Below are 27143 nucleotides of genomic sequence, written 5' to 3'. Positions count from 1 at the left end.
AGTGTTTGTTTGTTTGTTTGTTTGTTTGTTTGTTTGAACGCGCTAATCTCTGGTACTACTGGTCCGATTTGAATGATTCTTACAGTGTTGGGTAGTTTATTGACGGCATTTATCGAGGAAGGCTATAGGCTATGTTTTTTTTTTCAAAATTAGGGATCCGTAATAAAATTGCTATTTTGTAACACAAGGTGTAAAATCGAAAACCTATTTTTGCGTGCGCTGCAAAAACTATTATTGACAATAGAACAAAATGATGTACAGGCTATAATATAGGCAATATTTTAATACTTATAAAACTATCGCGTGAATTATACTTTATATGGCAAAACAACGTTTGCCGGGTCAGCTAGTTAAAATATATAGGTACATAAAACACATGCATTCTTGGTACCTTCCTTGGTAGTACCCAGTCTCAATATTATGAAATGAACATTATTTTGTTTTTGTTCCTGCAATAATAATAGCTTTTGGAGTTATTCTGAAAGATACCTTTGAGAGTATATTTCGAAGAAGTGGTAGCTCGTTATTACAAGATTTGGTGGTCGCGAAGCAAAATATCCTTTATTTCCAGTGTTTTAATAGTGATTTTCATTATAATAACACTAGAAATAAGGGATTGCTTGTAATTAATTCTAGTAGACTTCATAAGATATATTATAGCTTTAAGGGTACATGTATACACTTTTATAATAAAGTCCCAGCCACTGTTCAGGCATATCTATAAATAAATTTAAATTATTTATAAATAAAATGCCTCTGTCGTCGATCCTACTACTCCACAGCTGAATATCTAAGTGATCGGACAGCCTGGGACTAATTTATGATCATTTTATAGTAATAACCATGACAGTACAATAAAATATACATTATTAAAAAGAGCGCAAAAAAAGAATGCTGGGAGAGTTTCTAGCGCCGCGTCTTCTCTCTCAGAGCGCCATTTGTTTCCGAAACGGAAGTGGTATTATAAATGCATTAAAAAGAATTCTAAAAGAATCAATTTTGAGAAAATAAATGCCTTTTATGCCTTTTAAAATGCAACTAGATTCAAATATCTAATTGTAATAATGAATATTAAATTAAATAAGGAGTAAAGCCGTCTCGCCTCTTGATGGAGAAATAATATTGTTTTGAACACGTTGCATGAGACGTGTTCAAAACGAAAGGTACTAAACGACATTCAAAACCAACACAATACACATCCAACAAGTAATTTATTTGATTGACGAGTGTGTTACACATTTAAATAAAATACTTAAAAAAAAAATAAAACGCGTTTAATTGTAACTGTATTTAGGGATAACTAACAGCTACTAATACCAGAGCACAAAACAGTTAGTTATACCGGGATATCCCGGTCCTTGTATATATATACAAGGGATATAAAAATAGATTGAAAAAACTAAAAAACACGCATTGGTTGAAAAGATAATGGTTGAAATTTCAAATTAACACCAATTCCTGTCTTATTCTCGATAGACAAAAAAAAAATTATATAAATTAACGAAAATTTTATTTTGCAAATTGAAAAATAGAATAATTTTACCAGATTTGTAATATCATCGATCCTCGATAAATCGACGAAGTTTGAAGGAAATCTGGCAATCAAAATGAGTCGGTTACAAACAAACATACATACAGGTGAAGCTAATAAGAATGAGTTGATACGACAATACTGTTTAAGAACTAAAATATATGCTACAAATATGTTATATACACACATACATACACAAAAACTAAGTGATTCCCTCGGCCCATATTGCCCCGGTCTCTTTCAACACCAGAGCAATGAAGAAAATTACCGGCCTTTGGAGCTATGCACGGCTCATTTGAAGGCACCTATATGGTATCATTCTGGATATACTGTGCAAATAAAAGGTTCTTAAACATCTTTCTATGGGGGAAATCTGCTTATCCAGAAGACCAGAACGGCATGAAGATAAGTAACTTATCAGTTAAAAGGGCTCCCCAGCATCTTAACTGAGTTCTCTCAGCGCTATTTAGTTAATTATCGCACAACATAACTACGCTCTCTACAACTTCTTCAAAATGTTTTCCACTGAGCTATTTTTATTCGCAATAATAAAAATAAAAAAGCTTTTTTATTCATCCTTAAAAAAATGTTCACAATATTAAAATTTAAAATTAATTTGATACTATAAATACTACACAAAATAAAGTTTAATACGACTGTCAACACCTTATATCTTATGATTTGTTCTTTAAAATTATTTATTGATAATATCGTGAGATAAAATAGAAACGTACAAAATATTAATTAAAATTAACTTATTTAGATTTTAAATGGAGCATATTACTAAAGAAGGAAGTTTTATTTAATTCATAATATCATCATCAAACCCTTAAAAAACCCATGTTTTATATAAAGTTTAAATAAAATAAGACGCGATTTAATGTAATAAAAAGAGTTTCAATTCTGTTGTGGATAAGGCACGTAAGCTGCACGCTACTTTCAATTTCAACTTGTTTTGTATCTAATATATTAATTCTCACTCGGCGAAGAAAAAGTTTACGCGTGAGCTTTGCCGTAAGCTCTCCCGCCATCGCTCGCGGGCCGCGGCCACCCCTCGACCAGTCTGCCCGTGTCTGTCGAGCGGAGAGCACGCGTCCCGACCGCGAGTGACAGTGAGTGAGCATGTTCCGCGCCGTGGCCATCGTGGCCACCGCGGCCTTGGCCATCGGAGCCTCGCCGCCCGACCCCTGCTACGAGGATGGTCGGCCCCGCCGCTGCATCCCCGACTTCGTGAACGCAGCCTTCGGGAATTCCGTCGTCGCCTCCTCGATCTGCGGCAAGAGAGGTCCCGAGCGCTTGTGCGACCCTCCCGGAGACCAGAGCCCCGAGGCCGCGTGCCGGGTGTGCGACGCCGCGCGCGCTGACCGTCGCCACCCGCCGGCGCACCTCACGGACCTCAACAACCCTCACGACCTGACCTGCTGGCGCTCAGCCGCGCTACCCCCTGCTACCCACGACTCTCCTCCCGACAACGTGTCCCTGACGCTCTCGCTGGCCAAGAAATACGAGCTCACCTACGTCAGCCTGCAGTTCTGTCCGAAGGCGGCGCGTCCCGACTCCGTGGCCATCTACAAGAGCGCGGACTACGGCGTCACCTGGCAGCCGTTCCAGTTCTATTCCAGCCAGTGCCGGCGGGTGTACGGGAGGCCCAACAAGGCTACTGTCACCTCAGCCAACGAACAGGAGGCGCGCTGCTCCGACTCCCACAGGCTGGGCGGAGACACCGGAAGCGGAGCGCGGCTGGCGTTCAGCACTCTGGAAGGAAGACCCAGCGCCTCCAACTTCGACGTGTCGCCGGTGCTGCAGGACTGGGTGACGGCTACGGATGTGCGGGTGGTTTTCAACAGGCTGCACATGGTGAGCGAGGGAGACGAGCCGGATGGGAGGCGGCAGGCGGCACCAGGCTCGCAGCACTACGCCGTGTCGGACTTCGCCGTCGGCGGCCGCTGCAAGTGTAACGGACACGCGTCGCGGTGTATTCCGATGAAGGGTGATGACGGACAGGTGATGCAGCTGGCGTGCGACTGCAAGCACAACACGGCCGGCCGCGACTGCGAGAGATGCAAGCCCTTCCACTTCGACCGACCCTGGGGCCGCGCCACCGCGAGGGACGCCAATGAATGCAAAGGTATTTATTACCAGTACCTCTCTATGGCGTTCTTAAGTCGTTGTCGAAATGTTTATTGTGTTATCCAATAAATAAAACGTCTGTTGAGCTCCGCTAACGGGCCTGTTATAACGGTCTATATAAAACAAAAATAGACCGCGATCTAATACGATCACAATAGTTTTATTTGAAATAAATAAATAAATGTTTTATTGTAGTACACAAGTCTGGCGATCTATTGTACCTTTGTTTACCGTCTACATACTGATTACTACAATTTTTAAACCCACACAATATAACCACTCTACGATAAAAACCGAACAGTGTTCGCAAGGATAATAATTATTTACAAAGTACTTAATATTGTTCGATATCATTCGTCATTTCTCAATTACAATTATTGTAATAATAAAATCAATATTAACTTAATCATTAACAACTTACAATAATAACACAGATAGTATATTAATCAAACTTTGATAATATTGATGTTTTTAATATTTCCATGTTTATCAACTTAACCACTGAATTTATTGTTGTCTGTTTACAGATAACATTCAAGTGTCGTTTGTAAATCCTTAAATCATACCTTATATTAAATATCTACTGAAGTCGTCCAAGGACCGTATTTCGCGTATAATTCAATAATTATTTAAAGATAATAAAAATAATAATTCTTTTTTTGCATAATGTGTGTATACAAGTTAACAAAATAATTCTATACGAATCAACACATTAGCCAAAAAGGGCATGCAAATTACATTACCTCCATGTCGTTATATAATAATAAAATTCTAAGATTACAGCACATAATATGTCATTGTTATATTATATTAGCATCTACACAAAATATACATGTCATATACATATTATGTAGTCAAAGTTAAACAATAGATAATAAAAAAAGAAAATCACAAATTTAAAGAGTCGGATATAGCATAAAAATTGTAACTAATTAGCCATTAGAAATATGTACATTATATGATTTATGTGAGAAGAGAAAAACGATCTCTCAAACATTGACTTTTTAATCCTTTAATTCTGAAATTTGTACGTTGTTTGTCATACTGATTTATCATTAGATATTATTAACACCTAAAGTCAAAAGTCAAAGTTTTTATTTGCAGAAACATTTATTAAGTTATTAATTATTTATTTAGCACACATAGCAACTGTCATTACAGAAGACCTAATGTGTCAGTAAGAAACAAATAGGAATAATATATGAAAACAACAAACAAATAAATCATAAACTAATCATACAATTACATTTAATGATACATTACAAATCAAACATTAAATTAGAAATAATATATTACACAAAAAAAACTTAAACATACAACTATTTATCATAACATACTACATATAAAAAGGCATAAAAGGCATTTATTTTCTCTAAATTGATTTCTTTAGAATTCTTTTTGATGTCATTTCTTATACTACTAGATACTACTACCGCTTCGGAAACAAATGGCGCTCTGAGAGAGAAGAAGCGGCGCAAGAAACTCTCCCAGCATTCTTTTTTTATGCGCTCTATTCAATAAAAATATACAATATTGTACAGTCGCTATAAAATAATCACAATCTAGTCCCAGGCTATCCGATCATTTAGATATTCAGCAGTGGAGTAATAGGATTTACGACAGAGCCATTTTTTATAAAACATTTAAATTTATTTATAGATAATGCCTGAACAGTGGCTGGGTCTTTATTGTAGAAGTGTATACATTTACCCTTATAGCTATTATGTATCTTATGAAGCCTACTAGAATTAGTTACAAGCAATCCCTTATTTCTAGTGTTATACGAACAATACCCTTGCGAGTTCACTCCACATACACCGAAATATGTCTACTTTGATGTGGAGTTCATTTATATGGCGAAGGGCTCTAGTTAAAGCCGACTTTGATTGGTGTTACAAAAATATTATAAAGTACATGTTTGTAATATTTGTGTTGTTCAAATTCTACGAAACCCATTACAAACCTACTTTGAATCTAAATGATGATCAATAAGTAAATTATTCAATTTATTCTATAAATTAGTAATATTCTCCCCGTAAAATTTCACTATGGCAACCTCACACTCCGTCCGTGCAATGTGATTTAAAAAGAGATTCAAAGTTTTTTCCACGTATAATAATATTAATTATTAATACACTACCAGCTGTTCTTTCGTATTGACATTACATTAATAAAACATATCCTATGTGCTAATGCAGCTTATAATCTGGAAGGGGGTAAATTTGATTAATATCGATGAACGGCCGTTCCCAATATTCAGTCTATCTCCGGTTATAGCCTACTTGAGATAAAAAATCGTAATTATCCTTGACTTTTCTGTCCCAATAAACTTATCGACGGTAACTCATCTTATCCGTACACGCTGTCTGTCAATGGGACGACGTATAGCTTACCAGGGATAGAAGTTTGTATTGAAATTACAACAGTGAACTGGCGATAAGAATGACTTATCGGGTATATTGGGACAGTTTCAGATTATTGTCAGCTAATTACTGACAGTAGAAGGTAATAATTTATCTCTATCTGTGGATAGTATATTTGGGAATGTAAGCCGTTTTCGTCGTGATTAAGTAACAACAAACAGTCAACTTTAAAAATATTCACATGACTGGGACAAACATAAACTTGTTATGCCTACTACCCGGCTAAGTGGAGTTAGTAAGTCTTTTGTGGGGCGATGTATATGATTTTACAACAAGATCCCAAATAATGTTCAAAACAAAAGTATGACGATATTCAAAAGAATACTTAAGAAGCGTTTGTGTGATAAAGGTTACTATAACATAAATGACTGTCTTAATGATTCCGTAGATTGGGAATGGAGTGACCACCCTCAGGCTTAATTAATAAGTTTAATTGTACAATATTTCTTTATAAACATATATTTTGATAAAAAAAGCCCGCTGAGTTTGGGAGCTTTCAACGAAAACGCTTTGACATGGTGGAATTGTGTATCCTATATAGGTCTACAGAAAAGTCCGTGGTGGCATATGTCTATCTCTTAAGGTAATATTCGATATTAATCCTAATCATTTTATTGCTTCATCTAATATATAAAATTCTCATGTCGCGGTGTTTGTAGTTAAACTCCTTCGAAACGGCTTGACCTATTCTCATGAAATTTTTAGTGCATATTGGGTAGGTCTGAGAATCGGACAACATATATTTTTCATCCCCCTAAATGTTAAGGGTGGCCCACGCCAAATTTTTTTTTAATTTTTTTTTAAATTTGTTTGATTATGAGTCAGCATTAAAAAATACATACAACTTCAAATTTTCACCTATGTCAGCTAGTAATGTTATAAAATAATTCAGAAATACGTTTTGGTTTCATTTTTAACTCATTAACTTTGATTGTATATTTCCGATGGCTTTAGACTACATCATGCCCAAAAACATATATATCATATTTTTTTTAATGAAAATAAGGAGCGAGACGACCAGGATGTTCAGCTGATGGTAATTGATACACCCTACCCATTACAATGCAGTGCCGCTCAAGATTCTTGAAAAACCCAAAATTCTAAGCGGCCCTACAGTTGCCATGTTAAGTCTCATTTGCCCAGTAATTTCACTAGCTACGGCGCCCTTCAGACCTAAACACAGTAATGTTTACATATTACTGTTTCACGGCTGAAATAGGCGCCGTTGTGGTATCCATAACCTAGCCGGCTTTCTGTGCAAAGGAGCCTCCCACTGGTATATTCTATTGACAGAACAGCGTCTGTCATAATATAACAGATTATAATCTACAATAATTCACATTCGTTACGCCGTAGCCAGTAACGTCGTATCAGACATGTATAATATATACTCAAATTTAATCGAACTCAAATTTGCATATCGCTTAAAGCAAGATATATGCGCCCATTAATTAATCATTATTAATTTGTTTAATGGTCCATTAAACTAACGAAAATGGGTTTTGAATTAACTCCCGCATAAGTCGACGGCGTCGTATATTATTAGGTTTTTAACTAGCTTCAATTTGCTAATATATCCACTTGGAATATATTAAGATCAGGTTATACATACATACATATAGGAATAGAGTCTATGAATTTTATAACTTAGGAAACTTAATTATTAAGTATTAAATTCACAATGTGAACCAGATTCCAAAAGCATTCAAGTGAATGTATGGGAAATCCTACCTATTTAATTAGGCGTTATTTTGTAGAAGTCCATAATCTATACATTTATTAATGTCCGTCTATCTGTCTGTTTGTTCCGGCTAATCTCTGAAATGGCTGGACCGATTTTTACGGAACTTTTATTGGCAGGTAGCTGATGTAATAAGGAGTAACTTAGGCTACGTTTATTTTAGAAATATTCTTTTATTTTAGAAAAGTAAAGTAATGTTGCAATGTCTAACTCTAAAAATAATTAAGATGGCAAAAATCATTTGCCGGGTCAGCTACTCTTAATATATATAAATCCAATGTCCTGATGTTTATTTCCAGTGAAGTCCTAAATTAATGAACGGACTTTAATGGGGATTACTCCATGGAGATCAGTTTAGTCCAGCTTGAAAGTTGGGATATGATTTGGGAACCATAATTATTTTTACTAACAATATTTGTTTTGTATGGACATAATATTTTCTATAAGAGAATTTATTGACGCATTGTTAGACAGTTCTGCTGTGAAACAATTTCATTATAACACAAGGGAGCATATTTTACGAAATAATTCTTGGTGTTATGAAATATTATTGACGAATTCATAAAAACAGTCCATTATATATTATGTACAGAAAGTTTGTCGGCTCGGCTAGTTATCTAAATGTTATCAGTTATGTGAAGCATCAATTCAACTAACATTTGTTAGTCTTCATGCAGAATACATCTCAGGCCGTCCACCACTGAAGAATTAGTCTTTTGCTTTACCTAAACCTCACGTTGTTAAGTCTCATTTGCCCAGAAATTTCACTAGCTACGGCGCCCTTTCAGACCGAAACACAATAATGCTTACATATTACTGCTTCACAGCAGAAATAGGCGCCGTTGTGGTACCCATAATCTAGCCGGTATCCAGTGCAAAGGAGCCTAGCACTGGTGGCAGTTCAAACATCCACGATACTATCAATTAAGAAATAAAATTTATCACAAAACTGTTAGTTGTTAACGAAATAGAATTTTATAGCGCAATAATTCAGAGGTAGCCGATAGGCTATTTAATGATATCTAAGATTTACTGATATAACTGAAATTAACGACGAATAAATATTTGCGTTATCATTAAATAAACAATGATGAGTGGATGTTAATGATGGGATAGCTATGATATAAAACTTGTTGTAGCCCTTTGACGATGTATAGACAGAGCGAGCTGTTCTGTGGCTCTATAAACTTTTCACTCTTATTTTAATGCTAGTTTCTCCAAATTATTAATAATGATTCCTATTCCATATTGAACTAATGGAGATCAAGTTGGAGTTTGTAAAAGATGAACGCTATATAGAATCTTTAAATACCTTCGTAAAAAGAGCAAGCAAGGGCGCTATGAAGATGTGAAATCTAATATATAAAATTCTCATGTCGCGGTGTTTGTAGTTAAACTCCTTCGAAACGGCTTGACCGATTCTCATGAAATTTTGAGTGCATATTGGGTAGGTCTGAGAATCGGACAACATCTATTTTTCATCCCCCTAAATGTTAAGGGTGGTCCACGCCTTAATTTTTTTGACATTTTTTTTAAATTTGTTTGATTATGAGTCAGCATTAAAAAATACATACAACTTCAAATTTTCACCCATCTACGATCAACAGTTACTTTTGTATCGCGATTTTAATATCGCCAATACAACGTTTGCTGGGTCAGCTAGTATATCTATAGTATAAATCTATGAAAAGTTTTCTAGATTTAAAATTTGCGATAAAATGATAAGCGGCTTTTATAATTAATTTTATAATTAAATTGATAGCCTCAATAGTGGTGCATGTCAAAATTCCAATTTCTAAATATTTTGTATTATGCTATTTGAGATCCAGCTTGCTGATGGAATGGCGGATGGACGCGTAGCTTCGATTTATTTATTTTCAACTGAAAGAGTTGTTCCAATGTGGATGTCAATGCAGTTATTTTTTTGCATTCATTATTTTATATCATACTAGCTGACCCAGCAAACGTTGTATTGCCGATATTAAAATCACGATACAAAAGTAACTGTTGATCGAAGATGGGTGAAAATTTAAAAAAATGTCAAAAAAATTAAAAAATAAAGTATGGTGTGGACCTCCCTTAATATTTAGGGGGATGAAAAATAGATGTTGTCCGATTCTCAGGACTACCCAATATGCACTCAAAATTTCATGAGAATCGGTCAAGCCGTTTCGAAGGAGTTTAACTACAAACACCGCGACATGAGAATTTTATATATTAGACTAGCTGACCCAGCAAACGTTGTATTGCCGATATTAAAATCGCGATACAAAAGTAACTGTTGATCGTAGATGGGTGAAAATTTGAAGTTGTATGTATTTATTAATGCTGACTCATAATCAAATAAATTTAAAAGAAATGTCAAAAAAATTAAAAAAAAAAAAATTTCGTGTGGACCACCCTTAACATTTAGGGGTATGAAAAATAGATGTTGGCCGATTCTCAGACCTACTCAATATGCTCAAAAAATTTCATGAGTATCGGTCAAGCCGTTTCGGAGGAGTCCGGGAACGAACATTGTGACACGAGAATTTTATATATAAGATTTATATATGTAGGTCACACTAAAAGTTTTGCGTAACTTAAAAAAACAACATGTTATAACCAAAATATTATGTTTAATGTTTTTCAAAATTCTGTCCTTTACATTTTAAATATTTTTTCATGCGATCGAACCATTTTTTAAAAAAGGAGGACCACAGTTCTGGAGGCATGTTTTCTACGTGCTGATTGAACGCTATCACTGCCTCTTCGGAATTGGTAAAAGTGAAACCTCTCATCAAATATTTGATTGTGGGGAAAATACAGAAATCACAGGGTGCTAGGTCGGGGCAGGATGGGTGACGAGTTGTACTTTGTTTTGAGTTTCATGAGGGATCCAACGACAACAAAGTTTCCGAACTTTCAATTTTTCGTGTAAATTTTTCTGCATTTGGCTCATACCAATCCCCAATAGTCCATGAATTGTCTCATAGGTAATCCGCGGAATTTCTTCAAATAGCCGCTTAACAGTAGCCACATTTTTTCGTTGACGGCAGTTGAAGGCCGCCCATGAAATTCGTCATGTAAAGAAACCCGACCTCTGGCCTCAAATTCAGCAAACCATCGCCTCACGGTGTTAAAGCAAGGTGCTTCTCTCCCGCATTTTGAAGACGAGTGGCACAGTCTTGCGGAGAAAGAGAACTATTAAAATCATAATAAATCATCGCTTTAAAATCTTTTCGACTTAATTCCATTATCTATCGTGGCGTACGTAGAACTTTGATGTGTGATAAAAACCAATTGACAAATTATTTCCCGCCATTTGTTTTTTTTTTTCTAAGAAGGTTGCAACGTTTCACAAAATATAACATTCGAAATTCAAATAGTTATTACGAAATTCGATTAGCTAGAAGTGCAAAACTTGTAGTGTGCCCCATGTAGAAATAATACGTCGTGATCTTTATTTTTGCGACGGGGTGGGACGGAGCTTTTAAGAATGCAGCCCAGTTTCATTCGTAAAGCTTAATCATTGCTCATAAGGATACATATATCTTAGATCATTTATATAGATGTACGTCTAGATAGACTGTGACAGCTGTAAAAACGTCGAAAATAATTGAGTTTAGTACTAACCTCTGTTTTGAGCAATTCACGCACACTAACACAAAGTGTCATACAAATCGCGAGTGTAAATGTAGCTTGTTACGCACACTAAACTAATATTACTGGCTGTTCGCGATGAACTAAAGAAAGATTCATATCTTCTTAAAGATTTATATTTCGTCTGTCTTAACAGGATTAGGTGAAATAGTTCTTGTGTAGTTGGGGTGTCGTGTGCAAGTAGTCGAAGTAGAAGAGTGAATGAATGAGTGTTATATTTGACAGATAGATGAAGGATGAAATATGATTGACAGAGTAGGTAAATGGAGTAATATTAGAGTAATTGTTTGATAGGTTTAGGTGTATGACTCGATATAATAATAAGATTAAATTTAATCCAGTCGACGATAGGAAATTTGGCGTCGACACTGGCCTTTTTTATCAGTAGTCTAACAGCATGAGACTCTATCTAGACGTATAAATTATGTAAGACCTATAAATACTATTCCATTTCGAAACAAATGCAAGTAAAGGATCGTTAGAGTTAAATATTCGCTGTAAATAGTACAGTTTAAGTTTTTATAGAATGGAAACCTTTGGTATATAGTGCGTTTTGGTACCTACATATAAAAGTGCGTTTCATTAACCGAAGCATTTCGCTGACTTGTTTAGAACAGCATCTATTTTAACGAAATTTAGAAAATTCAATGAAAATATTGTATTACTAGCTGACCCGACAGACGTTGTTCTCTGCATAATAAATAAAATACTTTATTTTTATGATTTTGTTAATAATATTTCATTACATGAAGAATTATTTCGTAAAATATGCTCCCTGTTGTTATAATGAAATTGTTGAAGTAATCCCCATTTAAATCCGTTCATTACTTAAGTAGTTGACTGGAAACAAACATTAGGATACTGGATTTATATGGACCAGTGGGAGGCTCCTTTGCACAGGATGCCGGCTAGATTATGGGAACAACAACGCCGCCTATTTCTGCCGTGGAGCAGTAATGTGTAAGCATTATTGTGTTTCGGTTTGAAGGGCGCCGTAGCTAGTGAAATTACTGGGCAAATGAGACTTAACATCTTATGTCTCAAGGTGTCGAGCGCAGTTGTAGTGCCGCTCAGAATTTTTGGAGTTTTTCAAGAATCCTGAGCGACACAGCATTGTAATGGACAGGGCGTATCAATTATCTTCACCTGAACGTCCTGCTCGTGACATCCCTAATTTTCATAAAAAATTAAGATTGTATCATCAGCAATACCTATTTGTATACCTTATATGTTCTTATCTTCAAGGCTGCACGTTTGCAAAAGTTGTGTGCCACGGCCTGAATAATATTTTGACATTGAATATATAATAAAGTATAGCTATTAAAACACAAATGATTCAGAAAGAAATAAAATTTCATGTGGTTCTCATAACTAATCCTTTTCTCCGAAGTAACCGCGGGCTTGTCATGTAAGCCCCGAAGAGATAAAGAAAAAAGAGTGAAATTATAAGTGCACAGTTCTGTCTATATTTTAACACGTCTGTAACATTACTATAATCTCCTTAGCTCGTTACAAAACTAACCCGTACTTTAAGAAATTAACTCCGAGAGATGTCCAATTTTGTTGTGATTAGTTTAAGTGAAATGGCGTTTCAAATTGCTATCATTTTGGAAGCTTAAACCGACGAGGTTAGTTAATGTCTGGGAGAAATCATGGCTGTTAGCTGTACTAGATATAATTAGATAATATTCAAAATATGATTGACAAAACTTGAACAAAAACAAATTAATAGGACATCTGGATTCGAACCGCGTTCTTCTGCTTTCCGGATCACCCAATGTACCATCTGAGCTTATAGTCTTGTTTATATAGTGGAGAAATTTACTTTTGTATTCTAAGGTTATTGTAGCAGTTTCTCATTAAAACACGGATAAAACCACATTTTTGAAAACCTAGCTAAATCGATTTCTCGCCCCCGAAACTACATGCATACTAAATTTCATTAAAATCGTTGGAGCCGCTTCCGAGATTCAGATATTATATATATACAAGAATTGCTCGTTTAAGGATATAAGATAAAATTAAACACGATAACAGAGAATGGTTAGTTTATGTCTGGGAGAAATCATGGCTGTTAACTGTATTAGATATAAATAGATAATATTTTAATGTGTGACTCTTTCTATGTTTTAAGAAAGCGACATGTTTTGTATGCTAGAATTTGTGTGCTAGAATAATAATATAATAATAATAATAATATTGACACACTTTTTACACAAATTATCTTGCCCCAAGTTAAGCATATATATATAGCCTGTCTTATGGGTTACAAGACAATGATATATTTAATACAATATACTTATTTAAACATACATAAATTCATATAAACATACATACATACATTTAAACATCCATGACTCGGAAACAACCATCCATATTCATCATATAAATGCTTGCACCTACCGGGATTCGAACCCGGGACCTCTAGCCGTATATCTATATATACTCAAATTAAATTGAAAAAAAAAATTATGAACGATGCGTGACCCGAACCCACAACCTGAGAGTTGAACAAGACATACCAGGTTAATCCACGATGCGTCATTCAAACGGTTGGCTCATTTGAAGAGCGCTCGCAAGAAACACGAGAGTTCACGGGTTCGAGTCCCGAATCGTTCATAAATTTTATTTTCAAATTTAATTTTTGTAATTAATACCAGAAGGAGGGACTGTAAAAAAATACAAATTGTTTATATATATGATGTACATTTAGAGACTGATTTGCAAGTCACCTGGAGTTTGAAGCTTAAGGCGACACGAAATCCCAGCGACCTTGAACGATATGAGTTCACGGCTGCCGGCCCGCCATCTATGTAACAAAGCCAATATTTTTAAAATTCTTACGTGGAAAACAGTTTATATGCTTACAATCCTCGTTATTCACTACTAATCTGAATAAATGAACCCACACAAAAAAGTACAAGCTATAAGAATAACTTTTCTGAGAGAAGTACCAAAAAAATGCGTCACGCCATGCCAAAAAACTTGTTTAACTTCAAAGAAAAGTGGTAGTTCAAAAGGCTCGGCAGTGTTAAAACCAACAGCAAGAATTAGCAACCTACAAATAAGACTTAAGGATATGTGTAACAGGATTAAATAGTGTTGATAGCTCGAAATGCTATACTTTCACCACAAAACTTGTCTAAAAACATCATGTTTGCGTGTTTTCTGCTTACTCTTCGCCTTAATCCATCATTAAGATATTATTAATTTGAAGCAGATATTTAGTATTGACAGCTTTGTGGAAATCTCCCGTTGAATGAACATGATAACGTTAGGAAAAGGTTAAAGTAACAGTTAGGAATTGTTCAATGATCAAGCTAACATAGAAATACTTTAGAGTTGGTACCTATACCTATACCTTTAGTATTATAAAATAAATCTATATTTACAAATTATGGTACGATAAAGCGTTGACGAAGTATGAAGTATCTGTGTCGCAAGATATTGATCCGTTGACTCTCACCACGGAGCCCCTGGTTCGATTCTCTCCCAACTCGAACCAATGAGTTTTCGATATATGAATTCATATTTACGTTTATTCGACATCTCAATTCTCTTTTTTAATTCATAATCATCAGCCGGAAGACATCCACTGCTGGACAAAGTCCCCCCACAAAAGATCTCCACGATGATCGGTCTTGCGCTGCCCTCATCCAACGTATTTCGGCGATCTTGATTCAACTGAGTCTTCCGGTACGTAGTCGCCCTTCGAGGACTGTACTGCCCCAACGGCCATCTGTCCGTGGAACTATGTGCCCTACCCACTGCCACTTCAGTTTCGCAGTTATTTGGGCTATGTTCTCTCTCGTGACTTTGGTTTTTCATTTCTGATTCGATCTCCCAGGGAAACTCCGAGCATAGCCCTTCCTCTGAAAAATAGGAGATAAGATTTCAAGTTTTTTTTTCCATAAACCTAACGGAGGTTTTTCTTGTGTTTGAGTTAATTGAAAAATGATACCTAAATATCTAAGTATTTTTCTTTTATTGTATTTTGGTTTGAACTGATGGTCTTGTGACCATTGGTCTTAATAAATAAAACTAACTTAAAACTAGAGTATTATATATAATACGCGCCTGTTGTCAGCCGCCAAAAAGGTAGATCGCCTATTTGTGAAGTACCGCTTATATATTTTGCTGGAAGCAAGGGTGGTTGGATGCGGACAGGGATTGAAACTCTCATTAAAATGTAATGTACTCTTTTACTATTATGTTAAATAGAATCTGTCTGCCTTCTTTTAAAGAGAATAATCTAAATATAATATAATAATGTAAGAATATTTTGTAACAGCAACAGAAAACAAATTGTAAAGTTTTATACAGAATAGTGGTAAAAAGTATCTAATATTTTGTTATAAGTGTTTTTAACTTTTAAACTTTAAAATGCAAATCTGGGGCACGGTATATTTTTTTTATGGAAAAGGAGGACAAACGAGCGTACCGGTCACCTGGTGTTAAGTGATCAGCGCCGCCCACATTCTCTTGCAACACTAGAGGAATCACAGGAGGGTTGCCGGCCTTAAGGAAGTTGTACGGTAGGTACCCATGTCGTATCGTCTCGGAAAATTTGGAACTCCCAGAAGACATTCAATGAAGCGACGTCTCTATGCAACATCTTGTTAAAAGAGCATGGGATCCCCGACTATTTTGGAAGCTCTGCGTTGCACGCGGTCAAACAGTTCAGGCTATTACTCGTGGAACTACTGAGCACTTTTGATTAAATTGTAGATTACAGTACCTGCACTACCTGGAGCCTTGCTCGGATATTTAAGAAGGTACCAAACTTGAACAAAAACAAATTAATAGGACAACTGGATTCGAACCGGGGTCTTCTGCTTTCCGGATCACCCAATGTCCCATCTGAGCTATTATAGTCTTGTTTATATAGTGGAGAAATAACCTTTTTATTCTAATTAAATTATTATTTATTATTAAATTCTAACACGGATAAAACCACATTTTTTAAAATCTAGCTAAATCGATTTCTCGCCCCCGAAATTACCTGCATACTAAATTTATATAAAATCGGAGCCGTTTCCGAGATTCAGATATTATATATATACAAGAATTGCTCGTTTAAGGATATAAGATAAAATTAAACACGACAACAGAGAATACATGTAAAACAATATCAAAGACTAACTACAAAACTAGTATTTGATGTAAATATTTTTGTTTCGTAGACCTATGTACCGTAATCTTACAACAGCGGTTACGTAGGGTACAATTTGACGTTTTGCTCCCAGACAAGATGAAAAGGGAATAACCAAAGGTGAATACATAGATTAAGGATTGATCTCCACTAGATACCGCACTACCTAAGAACAATAGCTTTTTTATAATGGCAAATATTAGATGCTTGTGTGCGTTGCATCTTGACACTCAATGGCATCTTTCAAATTTTGTAACATACGCTTCGTGTTATTTTACATTGAAATTAATAAAATACAAAATACTTACTGATGATATTATGTGATCCCATTGTCTTTCTTATATCTTGTAGTATTTTTATTACAAAGTTTTACTGCGCAACGCGGCATTTTAGTTTCAATTATTAGCAAAGTTTGAAAGAACACGGCGCCAACGTCACACATTTTACGAGACTGGCTCAAGTACGCCCACTTATTTATTATTACTAGTTGCCGCACTTTGAGACTAAGCCTGTGGTATCTAGTTGGAGCGCAGCGGAGACCAGTCCTTAATCTAAGGGCGAATATTTTAATTTTAGAATGTATCATGAAGAGCTTTATGTTTTTCTACGGCTGTTTTAACGCGCCTTTACCATCTGAACTTTTTCCACTTCATAATATAAGGACACCATACTTCATCACCTAAAACCCTCATAAGTAAAAGGCATTTCTCTGAACTTGATAATCTAATACTCTCTGAAGTCATTTCACTTAATCGTAATACACAGACCTATATAATACATAGACAAGGCTAGAAGTTGAATTTTTTGTAGTTATACTTCTTTAGGCGCCTTATGAAAAAATAATGAGAGTGAAATTTTAAGATGCGCGCGCATCACTATAACACAAAACTAACAGGTTGAAGTTGGTTCCTAAAATTTTCTGACGTTTGCGTTACTCGTTACTTTTTTTTTGGTTTCTTCGTCCATTATTAGGACAGGCAAAGGGTTCATCATACAGCCATATTTATTATTTAATAATTAATTATTGTCGAAGCTATCTTTGCAAGATTTTTACAAAATTGTTCTATATAAAAACGTAGAATAGCACGAGGAATAAATCATTTAAATGATTTTTTCTCCGTTAGGCCAAAGAAGTATAAATTCTTGCGTGCTGCATGCACGCAAGAATTAACACACAAGTACACACACTTTTTTATATATTTCAGCCAACACTATTTCTTATCGACGAGATTTTTACGACAACATTGCATTGTTTAAACATAACAATGAATGACATCAGTATAACTCAAATTGTTATTGGAGACCAGAGATAAGATTCTGGTTATATTGACTTAATAAAAAGTAAAGTAAGTTTATTTCACTATATATTGATAAATTTCAAAGAGGATGTAAATACTACGTTATAAGAGGCGGGACTGCCTGTTTAAAAATTGAAATTTTGTATGAAACGTGCAGTCATTTGACATAAGTTTGAAATAGTAGTTATAACCGTATCCCGATTGCAACGAAGTATAATCCGGCTAAGTTTGAGAGCGAACAGTTGCTTAAAACGTAGTGGATTTCGGCTATCTCCGTTTTTTACAAGATTATAGCCGTCATCTGTCAATCTGCACGTTTCATACAACCGATCGAATCGCTTTTTTCTTAGAGAGTTACGCTGGGCTGGTAAATTTTAGAAAGTTGAGGGAAATTAATTTTGTATAACACTTAAATATGTCTTCCTTCCAAACTACCATACCTACTCCGAATCGCGCGTTCTAGTATTATAAAGGCCGGATAAGATCTTGTAAATTAGTGGTGCTTCAGGGGTTGCCAAGCAGCATGGTCGGAGGTGACCACTTGCCACTTCACTGCCTTATTAGCACCTTTAAAAATGAAAACTAGACAAATATACGATAAGTTAATTTAATTATAATAAAGTATTTAGCTACAAATGAACGTTTTCCAAAGGTACTCCAAAATTCGGTGAATTGTTTTTCAAAGATCCAAAGACGCAACTGTATTTTTATACAAAATATTTCCCACTTCTCATAGTCCACATGAAAATCCAACCACTATAGTTAATATTAAATTTTGCCTTTTTAATAATATGCTAATGTTATATGTAGACGTATAAATGTTGTGATGCATAACACTGTTTGAAATTATTATTTTTGTTTTCAATCGATACATCTGCAATACAATATGACATATTATGGAAAGTGTTAATGTCTTAATATATATAAATACAACTCCTAAACTAATGAACGTATTTAAACGGGGATTATTAATTTCATGGAGTACAGTTTAGTCCAACTTGAGAGATAGGATAGTTTTTATTTCGATTCGGGACCCATAATTATTATTTTTATTTCCAATATTTGTTTTGTATGGACATATTAATTTCTATGAGAGAATTTATTGACGCACGGTTTGACAGTTCTGCTGTGAAACAATTTGATTATAACAACAGGGAACATATTTTACGAAATAATTCTTGATGTTATGAAATATTATTGACTTATAATATTTTATTTATTATGTACAGAACAATGTCTGTCGGGTCAGCTAGTAGTTTCATAAAACTAGGCTTGTCGCGGCGCTGTCTATTTCTCAGTATACCTATGCACTCGGCTACAGCGTCGTCCTACGCACGCTGATGATTTATGCATCCAACGAGCCTATTATCATAAATATATAAAAAAATTAACTCACACTCAACAAAATATTGAAACGAGAGCGCTCGGATGTTAGAAGATCAATTATTTCCTTGTGAGAAATTATTCTTGGTTAATAATTTTATAATGACCGGAATTTAACCTGCCTGTAACTATCCATGAAAACTTATAAGTACATATAATTTTTTTCTGCATTGTTAATCATAAGTTGTTTGTGTACTTTTTGAATAAATAATCTTTATATATATAATTCTTCTGTGAGTGTGTATGTCACTGAACTCCTCCTAGACGGCTGGACCGATTTGGATGAAATTTTTTGTGTGAGTTCAAGGGGATTCAAGGATGGTTTAGATTTACAATTGAACTACCTCCTAAACGGCTGGACCGATTTTGATGATATTTTTGTGTGTTCCAGTAAATTTGAGATTGGTGTGTGTCTTCAGGTGGATTTGAGAATGGTTTAGATTCACAATTAAACTACCTCCTAAACGGCTGGACCGATTTTGATGATTTTTTTGTTTGTTTCAGTGAATTTGAGATTGGTTTAGATTCTCATTTCCGTCCATATAATATAATTCTCTCCGTCCATATAAATAAGAACTCCTCTTAACGGCTGGACAGATTTTGCAAATTTAAGACGTGTGTACAGGACAACGTCTGTTGGGTCCACTAGTAATAGTATAGTTTTATTCACGGACTACTAAAAAAAATAAGGACTCTGTGCCACCTTACATAATGGTGTCGCACCAAAACAAGCCGATTAACGTGTAAATACATAGCCCCACGCACAAACTTATGTAGTGTAAGTGTGTACGTTAATTAAATACGTGTTAAATTGAAAAAAAAAAAAATTTTTCGTAACTTATTGTATATAATACCTAAAATTAATTATTTCTGTGCATGCTGTGTTTATTTATAACTAATCACTACATTTAGTTCCTAGTTTAGTTTTACTTTTATATTTCTGTGTATTATTGTAAGTGATTGTAAATAAACCTCATAATAACATTAAGAAGAGATACACTTTGGAAAAGTTGTATCAATTATTTATTTAATGATAAGTGACTTGAATAATAATAAAATAAATAGGGCTTTTATTTCCAGTTTAACAAACTAACGTAAAATAAGAAAACACTTTATCTACTTTTATACAAAGCAAACAAAAAATTATCTATATACATATATATAAGAGATTTCCACGTATATAGTCACTCATCACGATATCTCTGGAACCATTAGAGCTAAAGACTTGAAATTTGGTAGGAATATTCTTTTCACCGAGTAGAGGTCAGCTATGAATTTTTTTATCGGATTTTTACGAAATTCCACCCGCACGAGGTTTTTTTTTATAATGAACAGAACAACGTCTGTCGGGTCAGCTAGTATAATATGTAATGTAGCATAAATAATAATAAATAGAAATAATAAATAAACTAACAACAGTCACATCTTAAGTAGGTAGGAATTAATTTGTTATTCTACTGGAAACCTATTCAGGAAAAAGCCTTTTTTTTATGATAATAAAGGACGAGACGAGCAGGACGTTCAGCTGATGGTAATTGACACGCCATGCCCATTACAATGCAGTGCCGCTCAGGATTCTCAAAAAACCCAAAAATTCTGAGCGGCACTATAATTGCGCTCGTCACCTTGAGACATAAGATGTTAAGCCTCATTTGCCCAGTAATTTCACTAGCTATACGGCGCCCTTCATACCGAAACACAGTAATGCTTACACATTACTGCTTCACGGCAGAAATAGGCGCATTTGTGGTACCCATAATCTAGCCGGCATCCTGTGTAAAGGAGCCTCCCTCCTCTCCAAAGCTTTCCATTTCCCTCAGTCTTGACTTTTGGGCTATTTTTTTGGCACCGTGGGCCAGCATTTCTCTCATTATGAATTTCTCATGTAGTGAATAAGTGACAGAAGACACCAAAAAAAAGTTTTTTGAACTTTTATTTGATTTGCGAGCCATTTTATATTATTGTGTCTCCGAAAAAAGACAGTGAGAGCCGTATATATAGAATGTAAAACAATGATCTAATATACATATAAAATTCTCATGTCGCGGTGTTTGTAGTTAACTAAGTTACTCCTTCGAAACGGCTTGACCGAATCTCATGAAATTTTGAGTGCATATTGGGTAGGTCTGAGAATCGGAAAACATCTATTTTTCATCCCCCTAAATGTTAAGAGTGGTCCACGCCAAATTTTTTTTTTTGAATTTTTTTTGACAATTTGTTTGATTATAAGTCAGCATTAAAAATACATAGAACTTCAAATTTTCACCCATCAACAGTTACTTTTGTATCGCGATTTTAATATCGGCAATACAACGTTTGCTGGGTCAGCTAGTAATACTATAATATCATTGATGTAAAAGTGATTCTTCATTTAGCTTTTAATATTTATATCACTACAATATAATATAACAATCAGTTTTAACCTTTGTTCCACTTGTTGATTATAAATTGAAATTGATCCTGTTAAGAGTGAACGTAATAAATATAACATTACCAGTGAGCCTGAGTGAACAAAGGCCGTTGATTTGTAAGATAAGCGTAGTTTATTTGATGGTTTCAGAGTTAAATCTGTTAAAGTAATGTGTTTTATTGCGGGCACGAGATTTATACGATTACCGGTGGGTGTGTGGCACGAGGTGCGACACGACACGGTAATATGTCCGCACTTTACATAAATAACACCATTTAGAAGACTACGTGCCTTGAACGTTTTTAAACACGATAGTGTCCCCACTATAGTTAATGCTAATGACCTTTTAAGGCGCAGTCACACCTCAATGTCCACAAAAATTGGTTTCTTGGAGAGTCAATTAGCAATGAAAATATTCCGACGCAAAAAATACATTACAAAATTTTTAATGATTTAAGGAAAAATTTGAAAATTAGGATGTTAGGTAAAAATAAACTTTGGAGTTAGAAATATCTGAATTTTCAGCGATAACAACAGTCTTTTTAGAATTTAAAAGATTTTGTTATTTTTCTGAAACTTAAACCGAACAATTATTCAATTTAATATGTATATGTAATAAACAAAAGAAAATCAGCAAAATAAATGCCCAGCAAACGTTGTATTGCCGATATTAAAATCGCGATACAAAAGTAATTGTTGATCGTAGATGGGTGAAAATTTGAAGTTGTATGTATTTTTTAATGTTGACTCACAATCAAACAAATTTAAAAAAAATTACATATAAATTATAAAAAAAAATTCGTGTGGACCACCTTAACATTTAGGGGGATGAAAAATAGATATTGTCCGATTCTCAGACCTACCCAATAGGCACTCAAAATTTCATGAGAATCGGTCAAGCCGTTTCGGAGGAGTTCAATGTTTAACACCATGACACGAGAATTTTATATATTAGATAACTTATAACGTTTACAATCCTAGTCAGTCCGCTCCTTGTGAGCGTTTATGCTTCGCAAGGCAACTCAAGTTTAGGCATGTACCGCAATATAGGTAGGTATGCGAGATGCGACCGTGTACGTTGAGACTTGGCCTTCTCGGCGACATAGCGCGACCGAAAAATGTTAAGCCCGTTGTGTTTATCGCTACTTACTGTTATTACTTTATTAAAATATTTATTGTATATCGTTTACACAAAATTATTGACAATTGTAGGTGCAAACATTTTTATGATAAATGTGGATGTTTATTTTCGAGTGGATGTGTTTTAAGTATGTATATCGTATTAAATATTATATACTAGTCTTGCACCCATGGCACAGGCTATGCCTAGTTTGAGGTAAGATAATTTGTGTATTATTAAGTATATGAATATTTTATCTAACTTATTTAAAATGATAAGGATTAATATCGTAATTGTGTAAATAACTCATTACCGCTTTAAGACTGCCAATTTTTTAAAGTATTAAAATTGATGTAGTATATTATCCTTAAGAGATAGACATATGCCCTCGGAATTTTCTGAAGATCTATATAGGATACACAATTCCACCATACATTATTTTCTTATATATCAAAGGGTTTAGACAGCGTTTTTGCTGAAAGCTCCCAGACATCTTATTTTATTCCGACTTCTCCAACAAATATCGTTAATGTATAAAGAAATGTAGAGAAAAAATTAACAATTTATACACCAAAACCTTTCTCGAGAACCACGCTATCCATTGGTGATAAGAACATAAAAATCGGTGCAGTAGTTTTTGAGTTTTTCGTGAACAGACAGACAGACAAATGGAGGTGGAGGACTTTGTTTTTATAATATGTAGTGATTACGACTCAGATATTTTTTAGGGTATAGAAACATTCAAAAACTTAAACCACGAACACTCAAATATATAAATACATTTGTTTACTTTCGATCTATTAAATATTATGTAGCCCATTTTCAATAAGACCAACTGGTCTCCTGTAAATTTGTTTGCAAGTCTTCTGTCCACGTTGTTGGAAATAAGGTTCTATTAAGGAATATTTTAAAATGGAATATTTGTATAGCATTGTAGTGTTCACCACAAACGCCACAAAGGAGATGAATCATCGAATTTTCAATTCACTTAACTGCTAACTGTCTAGCTATAAATCCATCTTATCCTATACGAGGCAGGTACAACAAACATTTGGCTATATTTTATATTTGTGACATTTTTATTAAAAATTGACAATAATAATTTATTCATGGTTTAATGTCTTAAAGCCTTATACTTTATTCAATCGCAATCCTAAACTGGTCATTTGATATAATTAATTAAATATTGCTTTTGGCTTTTTAATAGCCAATCTATGGCGCTAGTATTTTACCTTGTATTTGGTACATATTTTATATGGATTTGGAAATGAAGTTTAACATATAAATAAAATATAGAATCAGTATTTGTAGAATGCTGCTGATAAACATAAATTCTGTATCTTATAAAAAGAAATAAAGAACGAAACAAAAAGAAAAAATCCAATCATAAAAATAAAGACACTTATGAATATCAAAGATTTACAACCACTTCGAAAAAGTTAAGCTTTGATGAGAAGAAGTTGCAAGAAACTCATAATCACTCTACATTTACAGTTTTAGAATTTTTCATTATATTTCATACAATGTATGTAAAGTGATGCATCAAAATTACTCAAAAGTTTTGACTTATTTCTGTAAGGTTAAGAAAAGATAAAGTGATTATTCATGAAAAACTCAAAAGAGTGAGGAGTGCAGCAGATGCATCAATTCGCAGAGACTGTAAATAAGTAAAGCAAGAAAAAAAAACTGTGCTTCGCATAATAATGCGAGCAATCATATATTTATTCTAATTACCAGCCTAGCGCAAGTCTCTAAGAAAAAAGCGATTCACTCGATTGTATGAAACGTGCAGTCATTAATAGATTGACAGATGAAGGCTAAAAAACGGAGATAGCTGAAATCCACTACGTTTTATGCAGCTGTTCGCTTTCAAACTTAGTCGTATTATACTTCGTTACCAATCAGGATACTGTAATTACTACTATTTCAAACTTATATCAGATGTCTGCATGTTTCATACTAAATTAATTTCAATTTTTACCTAGGCAGTCCCGCCTCTTATTACGTAGTATTCACATCCTTTTTGCTAATAACTATCCTTAAAGTAATAATAAATATAAATCCCCGAAGACAGAGCCGACCAATAATCTTAGGTTAGAGACCGAATATTGAATGCGGCCGTAAATCAAACGTTATTTCTTAATTTAATTAGGTAATCTAAAAAATTAATAAAAAGTCTCACGAATGAATGTAAAGAGATTGGACGTAGATTACCCATTAAGAAGGAATTAAGGAAGGCTTTATCCGAAAGAGGTGGAACTCAGATTAGTCAAAATGAAAATAGCATATAATGTGTCAAGGTAACTTTTAAAAAGTATTATTATTACTAATATAATAAAAAAATATGAAAATAAAGTAACAGTGCTGTTTTTCACACAAGTAACAAGTAGTTTGTACGAAACTTGTATCATATGAAAAATAAGTTACTTCATATTTCGCCCAAACTAATAATAAGTTGGACAACTTACAGCTAACTGCTTGTGTTTGTGAACAAACGAAGTGGTGTCGTGCGAATATTGCAGAAGTGTAGCGGTTAAAACTTTGTTATGACATTATTAATGAACTCAATATCAACTAAAGTATGTGCAAGTCTCTCTTCTATTAATATGAGAATTTAACTATAAAATTTATTGTTTTGCTTCTAATTATCGTCCACTGTATGATCAAGTTCACTGTCAGTGTGAAATGTTTGCAGCCCCTGGCCCATTATAGTCACCGCTGCTGCGAAAACGCTGTCAAAGTTTTTATGGAAGTTTTTATGCCTTTGTTTCTCCTAGGCGTATACGTGAACCTTAAATACACATAGGCTGGCTACATACGATTAAATACATTCGGCCAACGATTTAACTAGTTTAATAATTTGTTTTACTTAGAGCAGGCTCTGAAATGAAACAGACTAATACCCTTATAACTTATAAAAGAAAAGAATCACATTTTATATAAAAAATCTGAATTCAAAAGCTTTATAATAATAGGTAAATTCACTCCAGCTGTTTCTAAGATTAACCGGAGCAAATAAAAAGCACATACCTAAGTTTTTAATTGTTTTTTTATCATATAAATATTTATATGGAAAAATTTATATGGATTTAGAAAAAAAATGAGATAAGAAGTGAAATTCATTTATTAAAAAATTATAAATTTTTTTTGGCATTTTGACCTTGGCATATTGTGGAGGCGACACTTTAGAATATAGCCTAGCGAAAGTCGCTAAGAAGAAGCGATTCACTCGATTGTATGAAACGTGCAGTCATTGATAGATTGACAGTTGACGGCTATAATCTTGTAAAAAACGGAGATAGCCGAAATCCACTACGTTGTCAGCAACTGTTAGTTTTCAAACATAGCCGGATTATACTTCGTCGCCAATCGAGATACTGTAATTACTACTATTTCAAACCTATGGTTCAATGACTGCACGTTTTATACTAAACTAAATTTCGATTTTTCATTGGGCAGATCCGCCTCTTATTACGTAGTATTTACATCCTCTTTGTTAGAATAGAATATTATGCTGAAAGTTCCGAGGCCGCGATTGTCTATGAGCGGCCTAGCCCCGACAATGCGATTTTTGAGCTGGTGCCAACTCTGATAGATAACCAGCGGTCGGCCAATACCCCTATCTGTTGTTTTTGGGATAAATTTAGTGCATTCCTGCATCGGTCTGTGCAACAACACTGGTTTTAATGGCTTTGATGAATGGCCCAAATATTTATGAAGATAAACAACAGATAAATGCTGTTTTAGTATAATGTTTTGGTTATTATATGTTATCTATATATTCATTTGGCATCCGTAAAGTTACTCAATGTCTTAACTGGTTACATTCTACACTAGGCACCCGTAGGACGTGTAGAGGCGAAACACGTATCGAATTGTTTAAAGCCTAATAACTTAATAATACTATAAACTATATACATGTATTGATTTTAACAAAGTTTGACAGGTTACATTATAATGATATATTAATGCTGGTAAATAAATGTGAATAATATATATGCTTGTGATACATAATCATTAAATATATATGTGTATAGTGTGTATGAATGTGTGTTCCGAATATGTGAAAGTGTTATGAGTTGTGAGTAGTGTGTAGTGTTCAGTCTAATGGGCATCGTTCTCAGCTTGGAACATGTGCTCGATCACTGAGTTAATAAATTTATTACGGCTGATGAAAAAACTGTCAGTAAAAGAATGTCTGCCATAGTTAGTACGCGGCTGGCGAACGTCTCAAAGGCGTCTACTCCATGTATGTGCTGTACTGGCCCATACTCCGATCCGTTCGGTCAGAAGCGAACAATCTATAACAGAGT

General features: G+C 34.5%; 1 protein-coding gene across 2 annotated transcripts in view; it reads left to right on the top strand.

Annotated features, from left to right (window-relative positions):
* The first annotated feature begins 2614 nt into the window (after window positions 1–2614).
* The window catches only part of LOC126965936 (netrin-1-like), a 262688-nt gene continuing 238159 nt past the window's right edge, over window positions 2615–27143 (top strand). For both annotated transcript variants that reach the window (XR_007729635.1, XM_050809750.1), the window contains exon 1: window positions 2615–3659. Coding sequence is in view for 1 of the 2 variants with exons in the window: in XM_050809750.1 (XP_050665707.1) it covers window positions 2654–3659 (1006 nt within the window). In the remaining variant the exon portion in view is untranslated. The remainder of the gene's footprint in view (window positions 3660–27143) is intronic.

This window comes from Leptidea sinapis, chromosome 1 (genome assembly GCF_905404315.1).
Source record: "Leptidea sinapis chromosome 1, ilLepSina1.1, whole genome shotgun sequence".
In the NCBI taxonomy this organism is placed as follows: Eukaryota; Metazoa; Arthropoda; class Insecta; order Lepidoptera; family Pieridae; genus Leptidea; species Leptidea sinapis.
The sequence above is the reverse complement of the archived record's forward strand: the minus strand, read 5'-3'. Positions and strand labels throughout refer to the sequence as shown.